This window comes from Sturnira hondurensis, unplaced genomic scaffold, assembly GCF_014824575.4.
Source record: "Sturnira hondurensis isolate 20B ecotype Veracruz unplaced genomic scaffold, ASM1482457v3 Scaffold0004821, whole genome shotgun sequence".
In the NCBI taxonomy this organism is placed as follows: Eukaryota; Metazoa; Chordata; class Mammalia; order Chiroptera; family Phyllostomidae; genus Sturnira; species Sturnira hondurensis.
Window position 1 is genome coordinate 452,792 of NW_028077452.1, and position 14,053 is coordinate 466,844.

Genomic DNA, 14,053 nt, shown 5'->3' on the forward strand with positions numbered 1-14,053 from the left:
TGATCCATTCTTCTGTTTGAGCCATAATGTTTTGGTCAGGTCGAGCCTGTTATGTGTGAGGGGCAGAGCCTTAGGTGTTCACCAGGGCAGGTCAACCCAGTTGCTGGGCTGTGACGCTGTATGTGGGGGCGGGGTAAGAGAAGGAGCAATGGTGCTTGTTCTGTTCTCTCTTGAATTTTGGTCCCCTCTGCCGCTTCCCACAAGCAAATTGGGTTGCTGGTTCCCAGGTGGGTAGGCTTGTGTACATTCTAGGACCCTGTGGGTCTCTCCAACAAACTCTCCTGTGAGGCTGGGAGCCTCTTCTGGCACCTCAACCCCCGAAAGTTTTCTCAATCAGTGCTTTTAGGCTTTATTTCCCATCGCTGGGGCCCTGGGTTGGGCGGACTGTCTCACTGCCCTTTTATTTTGCCTGGTTTATCTGCATGCGAATGTGTGTCCATGGTCAGCCATCCACCTTACACATCTCACTGGGTTTGCGCATTTCCTCCACACACCTGGGTCTGCCAGCTACTGCCTCCTCCTGCCGTGACCCCTCTCTGTGGGCTGTTGACTCTGCCCCTCTTACTGGTCTGGATGAATGGTTCGTGATTGTCAGACCAATACAGTTCAATTTTCTGTCTGTTCTGGTTGTGTTTCTGTTTCTATATCTTTGTTGTCCTTAAATTTGGTTATACAAGGAGGTACAGTGTTTCCACCTATGCCCCATCTTGGCCCCTATGCCACCATCTTGACCAGAGGTCTCTATTTTTTTTAAATTACCTCTTGAGAAATGTTTGATACAATGAAAGTGCATGAACACAATAAAGGAACTTTCAAACAATATCTTTCTATTCAGCAGGTTCTCAGTTCATCAAGAGTTCAGGTAGCAATTTAACAACTTTGAATTAAACACACGTGAAAATGATTTTACGGTTCTATAAAACTCTGCTTCAAATGGCTGCTGGCTAATCCCAGATTCTGGATTACTTTCCATCTTCACTCAGCGGTTTGTTACTGTAAATTTCTACCCCCCAAAAAGTATTTTGTACTTAAGTCAGATATCATTTTAAGGCAGTCTCCCAAAGAACAGCTTTCCCTGTTTCTACATGCTCCCTTGAGTCATTTATCCACAGATGTCACATGTGTAAGGAACAACACTGTGCAGTGGCCAAGCTTTTGCTCTGCACTGAGCACACCAAGATACCCCTTCTCCATCCCTCAGTCCACTATCTTCTGACAAGTAGCAAACTGAATCTGCCACACAGGCTCCTGAACTCACCCTGAAAAGCTATTCAACATCTGCTGTGCACCTGTGTTCAAGTGCTGTGCTAATAGCCATGAAATAGCCATGACTGACACAGCCCTCACCATCCTCCCAAGGAGACACTCAATTCTAGACCATGACCTGAGCCCCCAAAACATCAATCAACTTAAACAAATGTTTTCTCCAAAGAGGGCTCCCTAATTGGTTCTGTGCCCACAAGATCTTGGGGCCAGTAAACAAGACAAAATAGAGAAAAACAGGTTCTCAGTTCAAGTTAGGGAGGTGGAGGTCAATGGCTATTAGAGATATGGAAAAACAAGCATATGTTTATATTTCTCTATACTTACAGAAAGAAAACAGAAAGCACAATCACAGAAGAAGGGAACGATGCAGCCCAAACAATCCTGACATTAGAATTTAAATTCTATTCATTCATCTATGGTGACTTTCAGGTAGCGGGCACATTGAGCATGGGCTTCTATTTTGATTAATCCCGAAATCTGCGTGTACCAAGAGGGGAGGGAAAACCAGCAATGGAATTCCAGAAGCTGGAAAATGGAGAGGAAAAAACAAATGCTAAAAGACAAGTGGAAAAAGCAGAGAATCAACTTCACTTGCAGTGGTGAATCCCCAAAACTCAGGAATTTGAGCACAAGAAACTCTGGAAGGGAGTACCTACAGTGCTCTGATACTCTGACTGCTTTCCCCACCCTTCAAAGTCAGACAACTGCTTCATGCCTTTCCTATCAAGAAAACAACTGAAAGGAAACTGAGGGTTTCTGGAACAGAATGAAACTACATAAGACACTGTGCCCACACTCAGTCCTTTCCCTCCATCCAGCACTCAGGTGGGCATAAGGCCTCAGGCCAGAGAAGGGTCATCAGCCTGAGTGGTATATAAAGTGTGAACAAGGACAACCAGTCCAGATGGGAACAGATCAGAAGACCTCAGACAAGGCTTCCTCAGGAAGGAGAAATGTGTAAAAAGATGGAAGAGCCCTGGTTGGTGTAGCTCAGTAGATTGCGCACGGGCCTGCAAACCAGAGGGTCACCACTTTCATTCCCAGTCTAAGGGCACATGCCTAGGTTGCAGTCCAGGTTGCCTGTAGGGGGCGCACAAGAGGCAACCACACACTGATGTTTCTCTTCCTCTTCCTCCCTCCCTTCCCTTCTCTAAAAATAAATAAAATCTTTTTTTAAAAAAGAAAGAAATTGACATAAGCCATTCCTCAACTATCCTGTCCAATAAGAGCACCTGATGTCAGTATGGTTTAAAAAAAAACCCTTTCAAGAGCTCAGATTTCTAACCATCTTAGTCCCCCACTCTTACGTATTAGTGAACATCTGAAGGTGGCCTCTACCACAACGATAGAGACCAAAACCTACCAAAGGGGGCAGGGAGACTATTGGGAGAAAAAAATACCAGAATTAATATATTCAGGGAGATAAGAACAGATATTTTGACTGCAACAAGAACAGAACAGTGTAACAAAGGAACAATCAGAAGACCAAAAAGAGCTCTTAGAATTTACAAAACAAGAGCAGAAATTAAATACTCATTAGAAGAAAAAGTTGAGACAATCACTAAGGCCAGGAAAAAAGAGAGACAGAGATTAGGTTTAAAAGGGTAAGAATATTTGAAGACCAGTCCGGAAGGTCCAACACCCAAAAAATAAGAGAGTTTAAGAGAGAACAAAGAAAAGGGAAGGGAAGGGGAGTCCAAGAAATAATTCAACGAAAGACCTGCATTGACCACTTAAAGGGACCTAACAAAGTACCTATCACAAAAAAATAAAAATAGACCCCCATATAAAGATGTCAAGGACAGTGAGGGGAGGTAATGTGAATGCAGGAGACAAGAAAAATTCAGATTCTACAAAATTACTGTGGCACTGCAACTGGAAGCTGAAACAATGAAGAAGTGACTTCAAAATTTTGGAGGAAAATAATTTCCACCCTATGACTCTATTGCATACCAAAATATCAATGAATGGGAAGTATAAAGAAAATTTCAGGCCCTGGCTGGTGTAGCTCAGTGGATGAGTGTGGGCCTGCAAACCACACGATCGCGGTTCAATTCCCAGTCAGGGCACAGGCCTGGGTTGCAGGCCAGTTCCCAGCAGGGGACTCATGAGAGGTAACCATACATTGATATTTCTCTCCTTCTCTCCTTCCCTTCCCCTCTAAAGATAGATAGATAGATAGATAGATAGATAGACAGACAGATAGACAGATAGATAAACAAATTAAAAAGAAAATTTCAGCCCTGGCTGGTGTGGCTCAGTGGACTGAGTGCCAGCCTATAAACTGAAAAGTTGCTGGTTCAATTCTCAGTCAGGACACATGGCCTGGGCTTTGGGCCAGGTCCCTAGTTGGAGGCTTGCCAGAGGCAACTGAGAAGCAACTGATCCATGTATCTTTCACGTACTGATGTTTCTCTACCTCTCTTTCTCCCTCCTTTCCCCTCTCTATAAAAGTAAATAAATAAAATCTTAAAAAAAAGAAACAGAAAATTTCAGGTATGTAAAGCCTCAAAAACCTCTCCCCCATGTACTCCATTTGCAGGAAGGCAATGTAAAGTAGTTCTACCAACACAATTACGTAAACCAAGAAAGATGACAGGAGACAGAACACCAGACATCCAACAGAGAGCAGCATGAGAAATCTGGAAGACAAAAACAAAGGAAGCCAGCAATGCACCAAGTATGGAAGATCACCAGTCCATAACAAGCAGATCCACAGGCTCACAGGGAAGCCTTCTGCAGAAAGGTGAAACTGATAGAGAGCCTGTCTGCTCTTTCTGCACTTCCCAAGAGAGGGTATGTTTCAACAACTGGTGCAAGTTGGGAGTTGAAAAAGTACTGCTACAGACTGAATGTTTGTGTCCCCCCTCCAAAATCTGGATGTTGAAACCTAACCCCCAATGTATTAGGAGGTGGGGCCTTTGGGAAGTGATTAGGTCATGAGAATGGAGCCCTGAGAATTGGAATTCGTGCTCTTATAAATGAGACAGACCCCAGTGAGTTCCTTTCCCCTCCTGCCATGTGAGGGCACAGCAAAAATACACTTTCAATGAATCGGGGTTCTCACCAGACACTGAAGCACTTTGATCTTAGACTCCCCGGCCTCCAGAACTGTGAGAAATATATGTTGTTTAAGACACCCAATCTATGCTATTTTATTAAAGCTAAGTACATTACCAAAAAACAACTTCCAAAAAAAGATTTGAAAAGTAATCCTGGTTTACTGATAGCTGGGTTGTGAATACTGTTTATACTGTCACATTAATTATTCAGTTGATCTGACCAAAGTTACAATATAACTAACTATACTAGCGAGAGAAAGGGGAGAGTGAAGGAGGCAAGAAGTAAATCCTCATCTTCAGAAATAATGCCTGAAACTAGGAAAAAAAGTAGCACCAATTTTTAAATGTTCTTTATAAACAAAGTAGTATCAACAACAATCAGCTAAGAGATTAAAGAGGCCTGCCTTTTGGGAGGAGGAAATGAGGCAAGGGACAAGTAACTGCTATCTTTCCAAACAAACCATATGAAACCATTTCATTCTTTAAAACATATGCATAATTTCTTTATAAAATCTAAATCAAAATCCTACATAATTAAACATTTATAAAAGGACTTGGGTCTATATGATCCTTTCAAATCTTAAAACAGGAAAGTCTTTTTAAAAACAGACTGAAAATAACAGGAAGATAAACACCAGGTACATATTTGATAAGCACTAGCATAAACCTTGAAACATTCTCACAATTTACTCACATATGGATAGGATGCTGAACAGACAGGATTCCTCTTGCTGGCCAAGAAGCCTCATGAGAAAATAATGAAAGGTACCTAAAGTCAAGGCTGTGCTTGTGCTTTTTCAAGAGTGTATATATAAAGTACCTTTGTAATCCACAATGTGGGATGTTTTATACTTTGTAGCAACCAAAGGTACATCTTGTTTTGTTTTCTCTAATCTCAGCCCTGGAAAGGAGGGAGCCAAATTTTAGATTAGGAAACTCCATATTCACCCCCAGGAGCCAGGTGTTGCAACAGCCATATTTTTATTTTTCCCAAAGCATTTGGTATTAATAGTTTTAAATGAAGTGCAATGCGAAACGTAAATTATGGGAAATGACAGGTCCAATGACAGTGGTTGACTCTAAGCAGCAAGAGAGGACTATCAGACAGCAACTTCTATTTCTGGTACTTCTGCCACAAGATTCCATTATGATAACAATGCTCAGCTAAAGCAGAAAAAAAAACCCACAGAAGGGTTGGTTAGGTGTGGTCCATTTCCTGCAGGTACCAAGTTTCCAAGCCAGCAATTGTGAATCACTGGGAGAAATCACTCAAAATAGAGGGTTAAGTGTCATGCTTCTCAAGAAATCATCAGACTCCTCTATAGAAAGCAACAGCAACCAGAGACTCACCTCTTCAGTAACCATTCACACTATGTCCTGAACCAAGATTATAGAAGAATACTGTTCAACTGAAAAGCAGTGTCAACCTGCACCAAATAAGTAAGCTCAGCTCCACACATTAGAGCCATAGATCAAAAATGAGGACAAAAAGGCCCTGGCTGGTATAGCTCAGTGGATTGAGTGCGGGCCTGAGAACCACACGATCGCGGTTCGATTTCCAGTCAGGGCACATGCCTGGGTTGCAGGCCAGTTCCCGGCGGGGGACTCACAAGAGGCAACCATACATTGATATTTCTCTCCTCTCCTTCCCTTCTCCTCTAAAGATAAATAAATAAAATCTTTTAAAAAAAATGAGGACAAAAAAATTACAAAAAGAAACAGGAACCCAGTGACAATGGCTGCCACTTACCTCTACCTACTCTCTGCTGGAATTGTACTACATTAGCGGCTTAGAAAAATATAACCTGACCAATTTTTACTTGAAGCTGACTTGGTTCTATGTGAAATACTATCAAGAATGCTCCAAACTACATTTTTAATTTTATTTTTTTAAAATTGTCTGACAACTCTCACCCCCAAAATACATTCTTAAGCAAAACAAATTCTTAATACTGTTAAACTGTGATGACATAGGAAAAGAGGAATGTGAAGTATTAAAGTAGATATTTTTTAAAAACTTAAGCAACTAATAGTTACAGAAAAATGTGCCTTTATTTTCCTTACTACTCCAGCATAAAACAGCAAAAAGGGTCAAAAGAAGGGGGGGTGGGAAACAATAAATAAAAGACTATAAAATGTTCATTGAGAGTTCAAATGACCAAGGTTTAAATGAACCTTGTGAAAAGGTCCACCCAGGCTACCCTGACACTGGGACCTCCAACCACTATCTTCTCTGCTCCTACTCTCACTTCCCTGGGGTTACTCTCTCACCTAAAGTGTTACCACTACCTTCCAAGCTGGCACCCGGCACTCCCTAGAATCCAATTCCTTCCACTTTCTACTGAGGAAGCATGATTCCTAAAGTATAGGACATGCAACAATGCTCCTGGACTGTAGCTGGGAACACAGGCCCCCTTCCCTGGGCCTGTGCTGCCCCTCCACACCAAGGTCTAGGAGCCAGCTTTTCAACCACACACATCTGCTCTCTGTGCACCTCAGTTATTCATTTAAATCAGCTCTCATAAACTGCTGATTTCCTGAGGACAGGACCAAAGGAGTTTATCACCAGTACCTCACACGGTGGCTGACACCACACTCCACAGACAAATGTGTTGCATGAATGCGGGTTCCCCATCCACTCCAAAATTCTAAGACAACAGGCCGCATTCTACAGTACAACATCTCCCTCAAGGAGCTTTTTTAGAACCTAAATCTCACAAACACCCTAGATGTCCACACTCTTTAACAGGCCAACCTTTTCCTTGAATGTAGATGGTAACAGGCTGAACATGGGGAGGCCCCTCCGATGGAAACAGGAAAAAAAAAAAAAAAAACCTATGGAAATGTGACACTAAGGGGGGCGGGGAACACAGGAGCATTTAAGCCACAATTAAATCCAGCTGTCCTTCTGTTTACCTTCATTTCCCAGATTCTGCAGAACACACTAGTTTCCCCAGGGTAAAACACTTGAAAGAAGTTCCCAATGCATTCAATCTAGCCATTAAATAAATGTTTTTTGCTCTCTCCCCACATCAAGGGGCATTCTCAGACCAAGGTTCTCCAAGCAGCTAAAAAAGTGGAAGGGTGATGCTAACCACTGCAAACTTTCAATTTTCTAGCTATTCCTCTAAAGTGTATATATACTTTCAAATATGAAAATATCTTAAATTTATGCCATCCTCAAAACATGCTAACTGATCTCAGGCCCTACTACACATGTGACATAGTTCTTCAGTGTCTCAAACTTAGGTAAAAATCACTCAGGTAGGAAATCAATTTGGTGTTGCAACCAGCTTTTTTTTTAAAAAATAAAATAAAATACATCACACAACTACTTCACCAAGTAATAATGATTAGGACTGTCTTCTAAAAGTTTTGTTTCAGGTCTTGATGTAAAATATATTTCTCATGTGGGTCATTGTCCAGAAAAGTTTAAAGTGACTTATAAAGTTCTGTAGTAAAAATTAATAAACCAAAATATATTTTTTAAATTATAACAATGCAAACTATAAGCTCATTTTTTAATGTACCAGCCTCCAATTGAAGTTTGATTTTCTTTTAATCCACCATGTTCAATGAAGAACAAGGTATAGTTAAACCCACAAATGAAGCTAATTTCTTCCTATTTGTAGTTATTACATTTAGTTCATGATTTCTATTTTTTCTCCTTTGTTAATATAAAACCGGGGTGTTGGAGGTTAAAAAAGAAAAAGGCTTTTGGGCAATTTTCATTAAACATTTATTAAAAATGATGTTATTTAGGTTTACAGTCATTAATTACCTAGGGCCTGGCACATTCAATAACGACTGCTGATTGACTAAACAAGACATTAATCCCACATTTCTAATTTCTTCAGCAAACCCAAGTTGGGATGAATTAAACATTAATATATATAAAACTAATTTAAAAAAGCAATGCCCTGGCTGGTGTAGCTCAGTGGATTGAGCACGGGCCTGTGAAGCAAAGGGTCACCAGTTCGATTTCCAGTTGGGGCGCATGCCTGGGTTGCAGGCCAGGTCCCTAGTGGGGGACACGTGAGAGGAAACCACACATTGATGTTTCTCTCCCACTCTTTCTCCTTCCCTTCCCCTCTCTCTAAAAAATAAATAAAATAGTTTAAAAAATAAAAATAAATATAAATAAAAAAGCAATAATACAGCATGGTGAGGAGTATGCTCTAGAAGGTAGGAAAAAATCTGGTTTTCAAATCACAAATTTGCCACACAACAGTACCTGGGTCAGTTCAATAAGTCTCTGTTGGTTTGCACATCTAGAGAACAGCATGCTTTGAGTGGTACCAGAAAGAATTAAGAGACATAAAAATGATTTGCAAGACAGTGAAAAATGATGTTTATACTAAACTGTTGTTTCATTCAGGTTCATTTTTTATGCACCTCCGCCTAGGCCATCAATTTATTCTGCCATCTTTCTGAAATTGTTAAATCAAATCCTCGTAAGGCCTGGTCATGTGGTGAGATAGGCTAAAAAAGGAAGGGATGTGAGATGTATCAGGACAGGGCACAGAAGGGTTGGTGCTTCTGTTTTATCCCAGAGAGCAGTCTAAGGCAGGTATGCCTTTAACTTAATCCTCAACAACTCTAAGGAAAGCCTCCCTGGACTGCAGCAACTACTAATTCAAAGAAAATAAATGTGCTTGTTTTTTGTGGGGGGTTTTGGAGGGTGGGGACAAGAAAGGAATGTTCTTCCCCAAATAGGACACTAAAAACAACTATACAGTTTGTAGGTGTACAATACTAACATAGTATCACAGACTGACAGACGTCACCTTCACACCACTGAAATTGAAATAGCTACAAATTTGGTTGTTTCAACCAAATAAAAATTTATCAGCTGTTACACTGAGAAAGCAAAATAAAAACTGTTCCATTGTACCATTATCTAGGAAATACACTATATTTGGGAGGCAAAATTATTAAAGAAAATTCATGTTTTCCCAAGATTTAAAAGTGTTGGTCCTACTCTTAAAGAAAAAAGTGAGGACAAAAAAAGTAGAGACTAGAAACCACCTGGTAATCATGTGATACTGACTTCAGGACACCAGCTAGTGGAGCTTTTAAGTAACTTTTCAAACTGATTCTCTTTCCACCAAGGCCGAAGTGAACTCTAAGCAGTTATTTGTGCTACACTGCAACCTAACACAGCATAAAAGTCAGTCTAAAGGAAGTATTGAGTAAAAGTTTAGGTTGGGTTTTTTGGTTTGTTTTTTTTTAAATCATTACAAGAGGGCCTTCTTACTCTCCTGGTCAGAAATAATTTTCACCCAGTTCACACTGCCTTCCAATTCAAACCAAAGCAAAAACTTTAAGAAATACCAAGAAACTACATTTGATTTTTACCTAGCAGTCAGCAGAAGCTTAGGTTTTAAGTGTCTGTCAAGTTTTAAAACTATTTAGATGAAATCCACGGGCAGTTTTTCTTGAAGCGCACTTCTAAGAGACTAACTTTAACTGCTACTCCATGGAGTTTTTTTAAAAAGTGAACTAAAACTCTGGCTACATCATGTTACCATTTTTCTATTTCAAACCTGAAAAACAAAATCCAGTTTTCTTTTTATAGTTTAAAAAATAGAGATAATGATCTGCGTCAGATAAGGGGAACAGAATCCTGGCTTCTAAGGGGCCAGCGGTGTTCCTCTCAGCCTTCAAAAGCGAGGGAAGAGAAAATGAGCCAGTAGATGTCTGTAAGATAAATAATACAATTGGATACTGTGGTTGTTTTCTTCGGCTCACTGGTTTATCTACATTTGGGAAAGTAAAACTTAAGACAAACCTAAGTGCACCGTGAGATTTTAATCCTAATCATTTGCCACCATTTAAGCGCTTACAAACATTACAAACTAGCCAAGGATGGTGGTTTTATTTTTCAAAGGACGAAAAACAGTCCCAAATGAAGAAAAATCTTTAATGCACTCATGTAAATTTGAAATTCAACTTCTCCGCACCCCCCCCCAAAAAGTCACTGGTAGGCCAAGATGCCACAAAGCATCAACTACGAGGTTTACTGGGAAGGAACTCATCTGGATCCAATCAAGTCTCAAAGTAAAAAAGCCCGGGATCCGGCGGCTCAGCCTTGGCTCCGAGTGCAAATTGCCCGAATCATTCCTTGTTCCAGGTTTAAAGGCTCGCACACCTTCCCCCCAGTCTGCACCAACAGGAATCACGCGGAAGTAACACGCTGGAAGTTGGGCTAGCAGTTACACCTTCCTCCACTCAACCCAGCCTTCTCCGGCCCGCCCGGCTTAGGACAAGTGGCGGCGCGCACCCCACTCCCCTCCCGCCTCCTAACTTCGCAGCCTGCTCGTTTGGAGGACAGGGGCCTCCGCCACCCCACCCCCCGCCCGCACGCAGGGCCCAGAGACCGCGCAGGGGCCTCCAAAGCCATTTCCCCACATCACTTCTCCCTCCGGGCTGGGGCCGGCGCTGGGCCTGAAGCTTAGAGGCATTGGGGAAAGACGGTAGCGGCGAGGGCGAGGAGGCCGGCACCCCACATCCTCCCTTGACCACCGCCACTCCAGGCTAGCAAAGGCCGCCTCCAGACCGCGGCCTCAGGCGCCTGCTGCCCCCACCCCCAGGCCCAAGAGCCGGTCGCCACACCGGGCAAGGATGCCCTGGAGGGCTGGGAGAGCGGCGCGAGGCCGGCGCGACCCCAGGAGGGGCAGCGTGGGGGGTCCGTGTTTACACCCGTAAGTTCCCCGCTTCCTCCCGGGCTGGTGCATCCCTCCCTCACATCCCTCTGCGGCCCTGCTTCTGCCTACCTGCATGCCAGGCAGGCCCGACTGCACCGGAGAGTGAGCCATGGCGGTCAGGATGGCCACTTCCTGAGACGGGACGGCCGGGCTGCGCCGACTTACGCTGACGAAGAGGCCCGAGAGCCACACGCAGCCCTTGGGTGGCGGAGGTAGCCAGCCAAGCAGTAGTCCGACTTTGGCAGAGCCGGCGGAAGCCCGAAGGCAGCCCAGCCCTCGCGGGTCCTGGGCCAAACTGTAGCTCAGCGGCAAGTGGTGGACAGCGTCTCCATGCACAGCGCCGGGGAGTGGCTGCGAGGGGCGAGGGGCAGGGGCTGCCGCCGCTACAATTGCTGCTGGTTGGAGACCGGCGGCCTGAAGCCGACTGAGAGCATATAGACGGCAGAGCCCGCTAGCGCCTCGCGCGTCTTGCCTCCGCCCTCCCGGACCCCGCGCCCGCCTCCGCAGCCAGGCCGGGGACCCCGCCCCGCGCTTCCGGGAGGGGGAGGAGGCTCTGGGCAGCCCAGCGCTGTAGGCCGCGGCCGTCTTGCGCAGCCTGCGGAGCTTTCTGCCGGGGCTGGCGGGGAATCTGAGCGTCCCTATGGAGCTGCCCCTCAGCCCCAGTTGGCTGCTCGGGGAGGAGGCAGGCCGTTGGTGCGAGGAGCGGGCCTCAACTGGGTGTCCTCCCTGCGTGGAGAAGGAGGTACCCTGCCCGGGCCCCGTTGGGAGCTTAGGGAGTCTGGTGAGGGGGGAGCGGTTAGCACCAACTCTTACTCTACCTTCTTCCTCCAAGCAGCCCACGCTTCCCTATCTACCCGCCGGCAAATGGGGTCTGGGCGACCTCCTGGAGGGCCGCCTGGGGCTGGGGGACTTTAGCAGGAAGAATGTCCAGCGGGGCCTCAGGCAAAGGCCGGTTCAGAACTACCTGGGCGGAGCTTCTTCGGTGTCTCAGTGAAGTTTCCAACCAACCCAAAGAGGAAACTGAGAGGGGAGAGACCAAGAGCTGTTAATGCCCGGTGTTTTTGCCTCTTGAAAATAGACCCACTTGGCATGCTAGGCGCCGTAAACTTAGCCAAGGAGTAAGTGAGGGGCTGACTCCACCGCCTCTGGGCTCTGGTGCTAAGCCGAAGAGTCCACTTGGAAAAGGGGAAACGGAGGGAGGGACGAGGAGAAAGGGAGGATGATCGAAGAAAGCCAGTCTAGGCTTTCCCCAGCCCTCTCCCTCCCTTTCCACTGCCTACAAAAGCCCAGGCCCCACTACGGGCAGCAGTACTGTCTCCACATTTTACTCCTCTATTTTGCAACTACAGAGGGAAAAAATAAGATGGAATGAGACTGGGCTGCCTCCAGAACGTATTTTATTTATAACCACAGAGTGGTAGCCTGTGAAGGCTACAGTGAAGTTATCTGTACCTCAAATTATTGGGACTGATAACCTCCTTGATGCCATGAGGGTCCATGTTGTACCATTGTTGTGCGAGGGTAAACATGCAAAAAATGATCGCCAAAGAGTTTACAGACTATTGGAGGAAACTCTAAAAAGTCCTCCTCTGATATAGGGACTGTTTATTTTCTGAGATCATTGTACTCAGAATTTCAGTTCCCTCCCGTGCTCTGTATCACACAAGGCATGGATGCTAAAACTTAATACCTGCTTTCCCATGAGAAATATGCGCATTTTTCCTCAGGCTTCTCCAGGACACCTTCAAATACCTCCATGGTTATCATTTGGTACTACACTAACTTCACTAAAGCTGTACCAGCCCCAAGTACTGTGAAGACTGTGGCAAAGCATGAACCCTGCTACCTAGTTTATCATCTTGTGTAAATTTTGTGTACCTAAAAAATGGATACATAGGAGAGGAACAACAAAATAAGCAAGAGTATAAATATTTAAGATGTTCATAATATCCAACCCAGGAATTCTACTTACAGTAACATGCGCTAAGGAAACACCCAAAAAGTGCGTAAGAATGGATATAAAAGGATGCAGTGCAGTGATACTTATAATTGCGGAAAAACTGGGAACAGAATAAAATGCTAACAAAGGTTAAGTAAATGATGGTATATTCATACAGTGAGTGCCACATAGTCATTAAAAATTATGTATTTCAATATTTGGTATTATGCAAAAATGTTTTCATTTTATATCATTAAGAAAAAGTTCAGGATACAAAACAATATAGTCTGATCTCAAGCTGCTTCATGTATATGAAGTTAAGTATATATCATTTACATATATGTGTAATTTTATGTATATATGTATAAACAGAAAAACCTCAAAGTATATAAACCAAGATTTAGCAGTGGGTATCTCTGGAAGTAAAGATGATTTTGTCAGCAGTAGTCAGCCAATAGAAACTATCATTATAAGATGTCTCTCCTTAGGGTCAGCAGTCAGGGCAATAACATGGCAGCAAGATAAGGAGGAAAAAACAGGACAAATAGAAATGTTTATATACTGATCTGAGGCATTACTATAGGACACTCTAAAGAAACACTGGGACCTATTTTGCAGTGGGCTAATTTTCAACAAATAAGCCCTAGAGGGCATTTGATCATAATAATCTAGGTATAAAAAGTAATCCAAGTCCCTTTTTGTATTCGAAAGCTAGTGAGGTTAAGAATATGTGGGTTACAGTGGGATGTAATCTATCTGGACACTGACTTGCCTTAATTAGTTGGTCTATTTCCTTATACCCTGCTTATCTCATGACAACTAAACTTCATTTCCTCCTTTTACTGTATTTGTACTATTAAACACCATTCTCCTTGAACGAGAAGAAGCAAAATAGTAGTGTTCCACTCAGTCATATACAGACATTACCCAGTATCCCTAGGACAGTCGTCCTCTCCCTTTGTTTTAGCAGAGCAGAGATTATTATACACAGGGCCTGAGCCCCAAATGTTTATTACATTCATTCATACACTAACACAGTTTTTGAAAGCCAACTACATGTCAGACATTTGGTCCAATGT

General features: G+C 43.5%; 1 protein-coding gene across 3 annotated transcripts in view; it reads right to left on the reverse strand.

Moving 5' to 3' along the window:
- Positions 1-11,876, reverse strand: part of STK24 (serine/threonine kinase 24) — a 120,714-nt gene extending 108,838 nt beyond the window's left edge. For all 3 annotated transcript variants that reach the window (XM_037046067.1, XM_037046066.1, XM_037046064.1), the window contains exon 1: positions 11,105-11,876. In XM_037046067.1, the coding sequence (XP_036901962.1) occupies positions 11,105-11,146 (42 nt within the window). In that variant the 5' untranslated portion in view covers positions 11,147-11,876. The remainder of the gene's footprint in view (positions 1-11,104) is intronic.
- Positions 11,877-14,053: the final 2,177 nt, after the last annotated feature.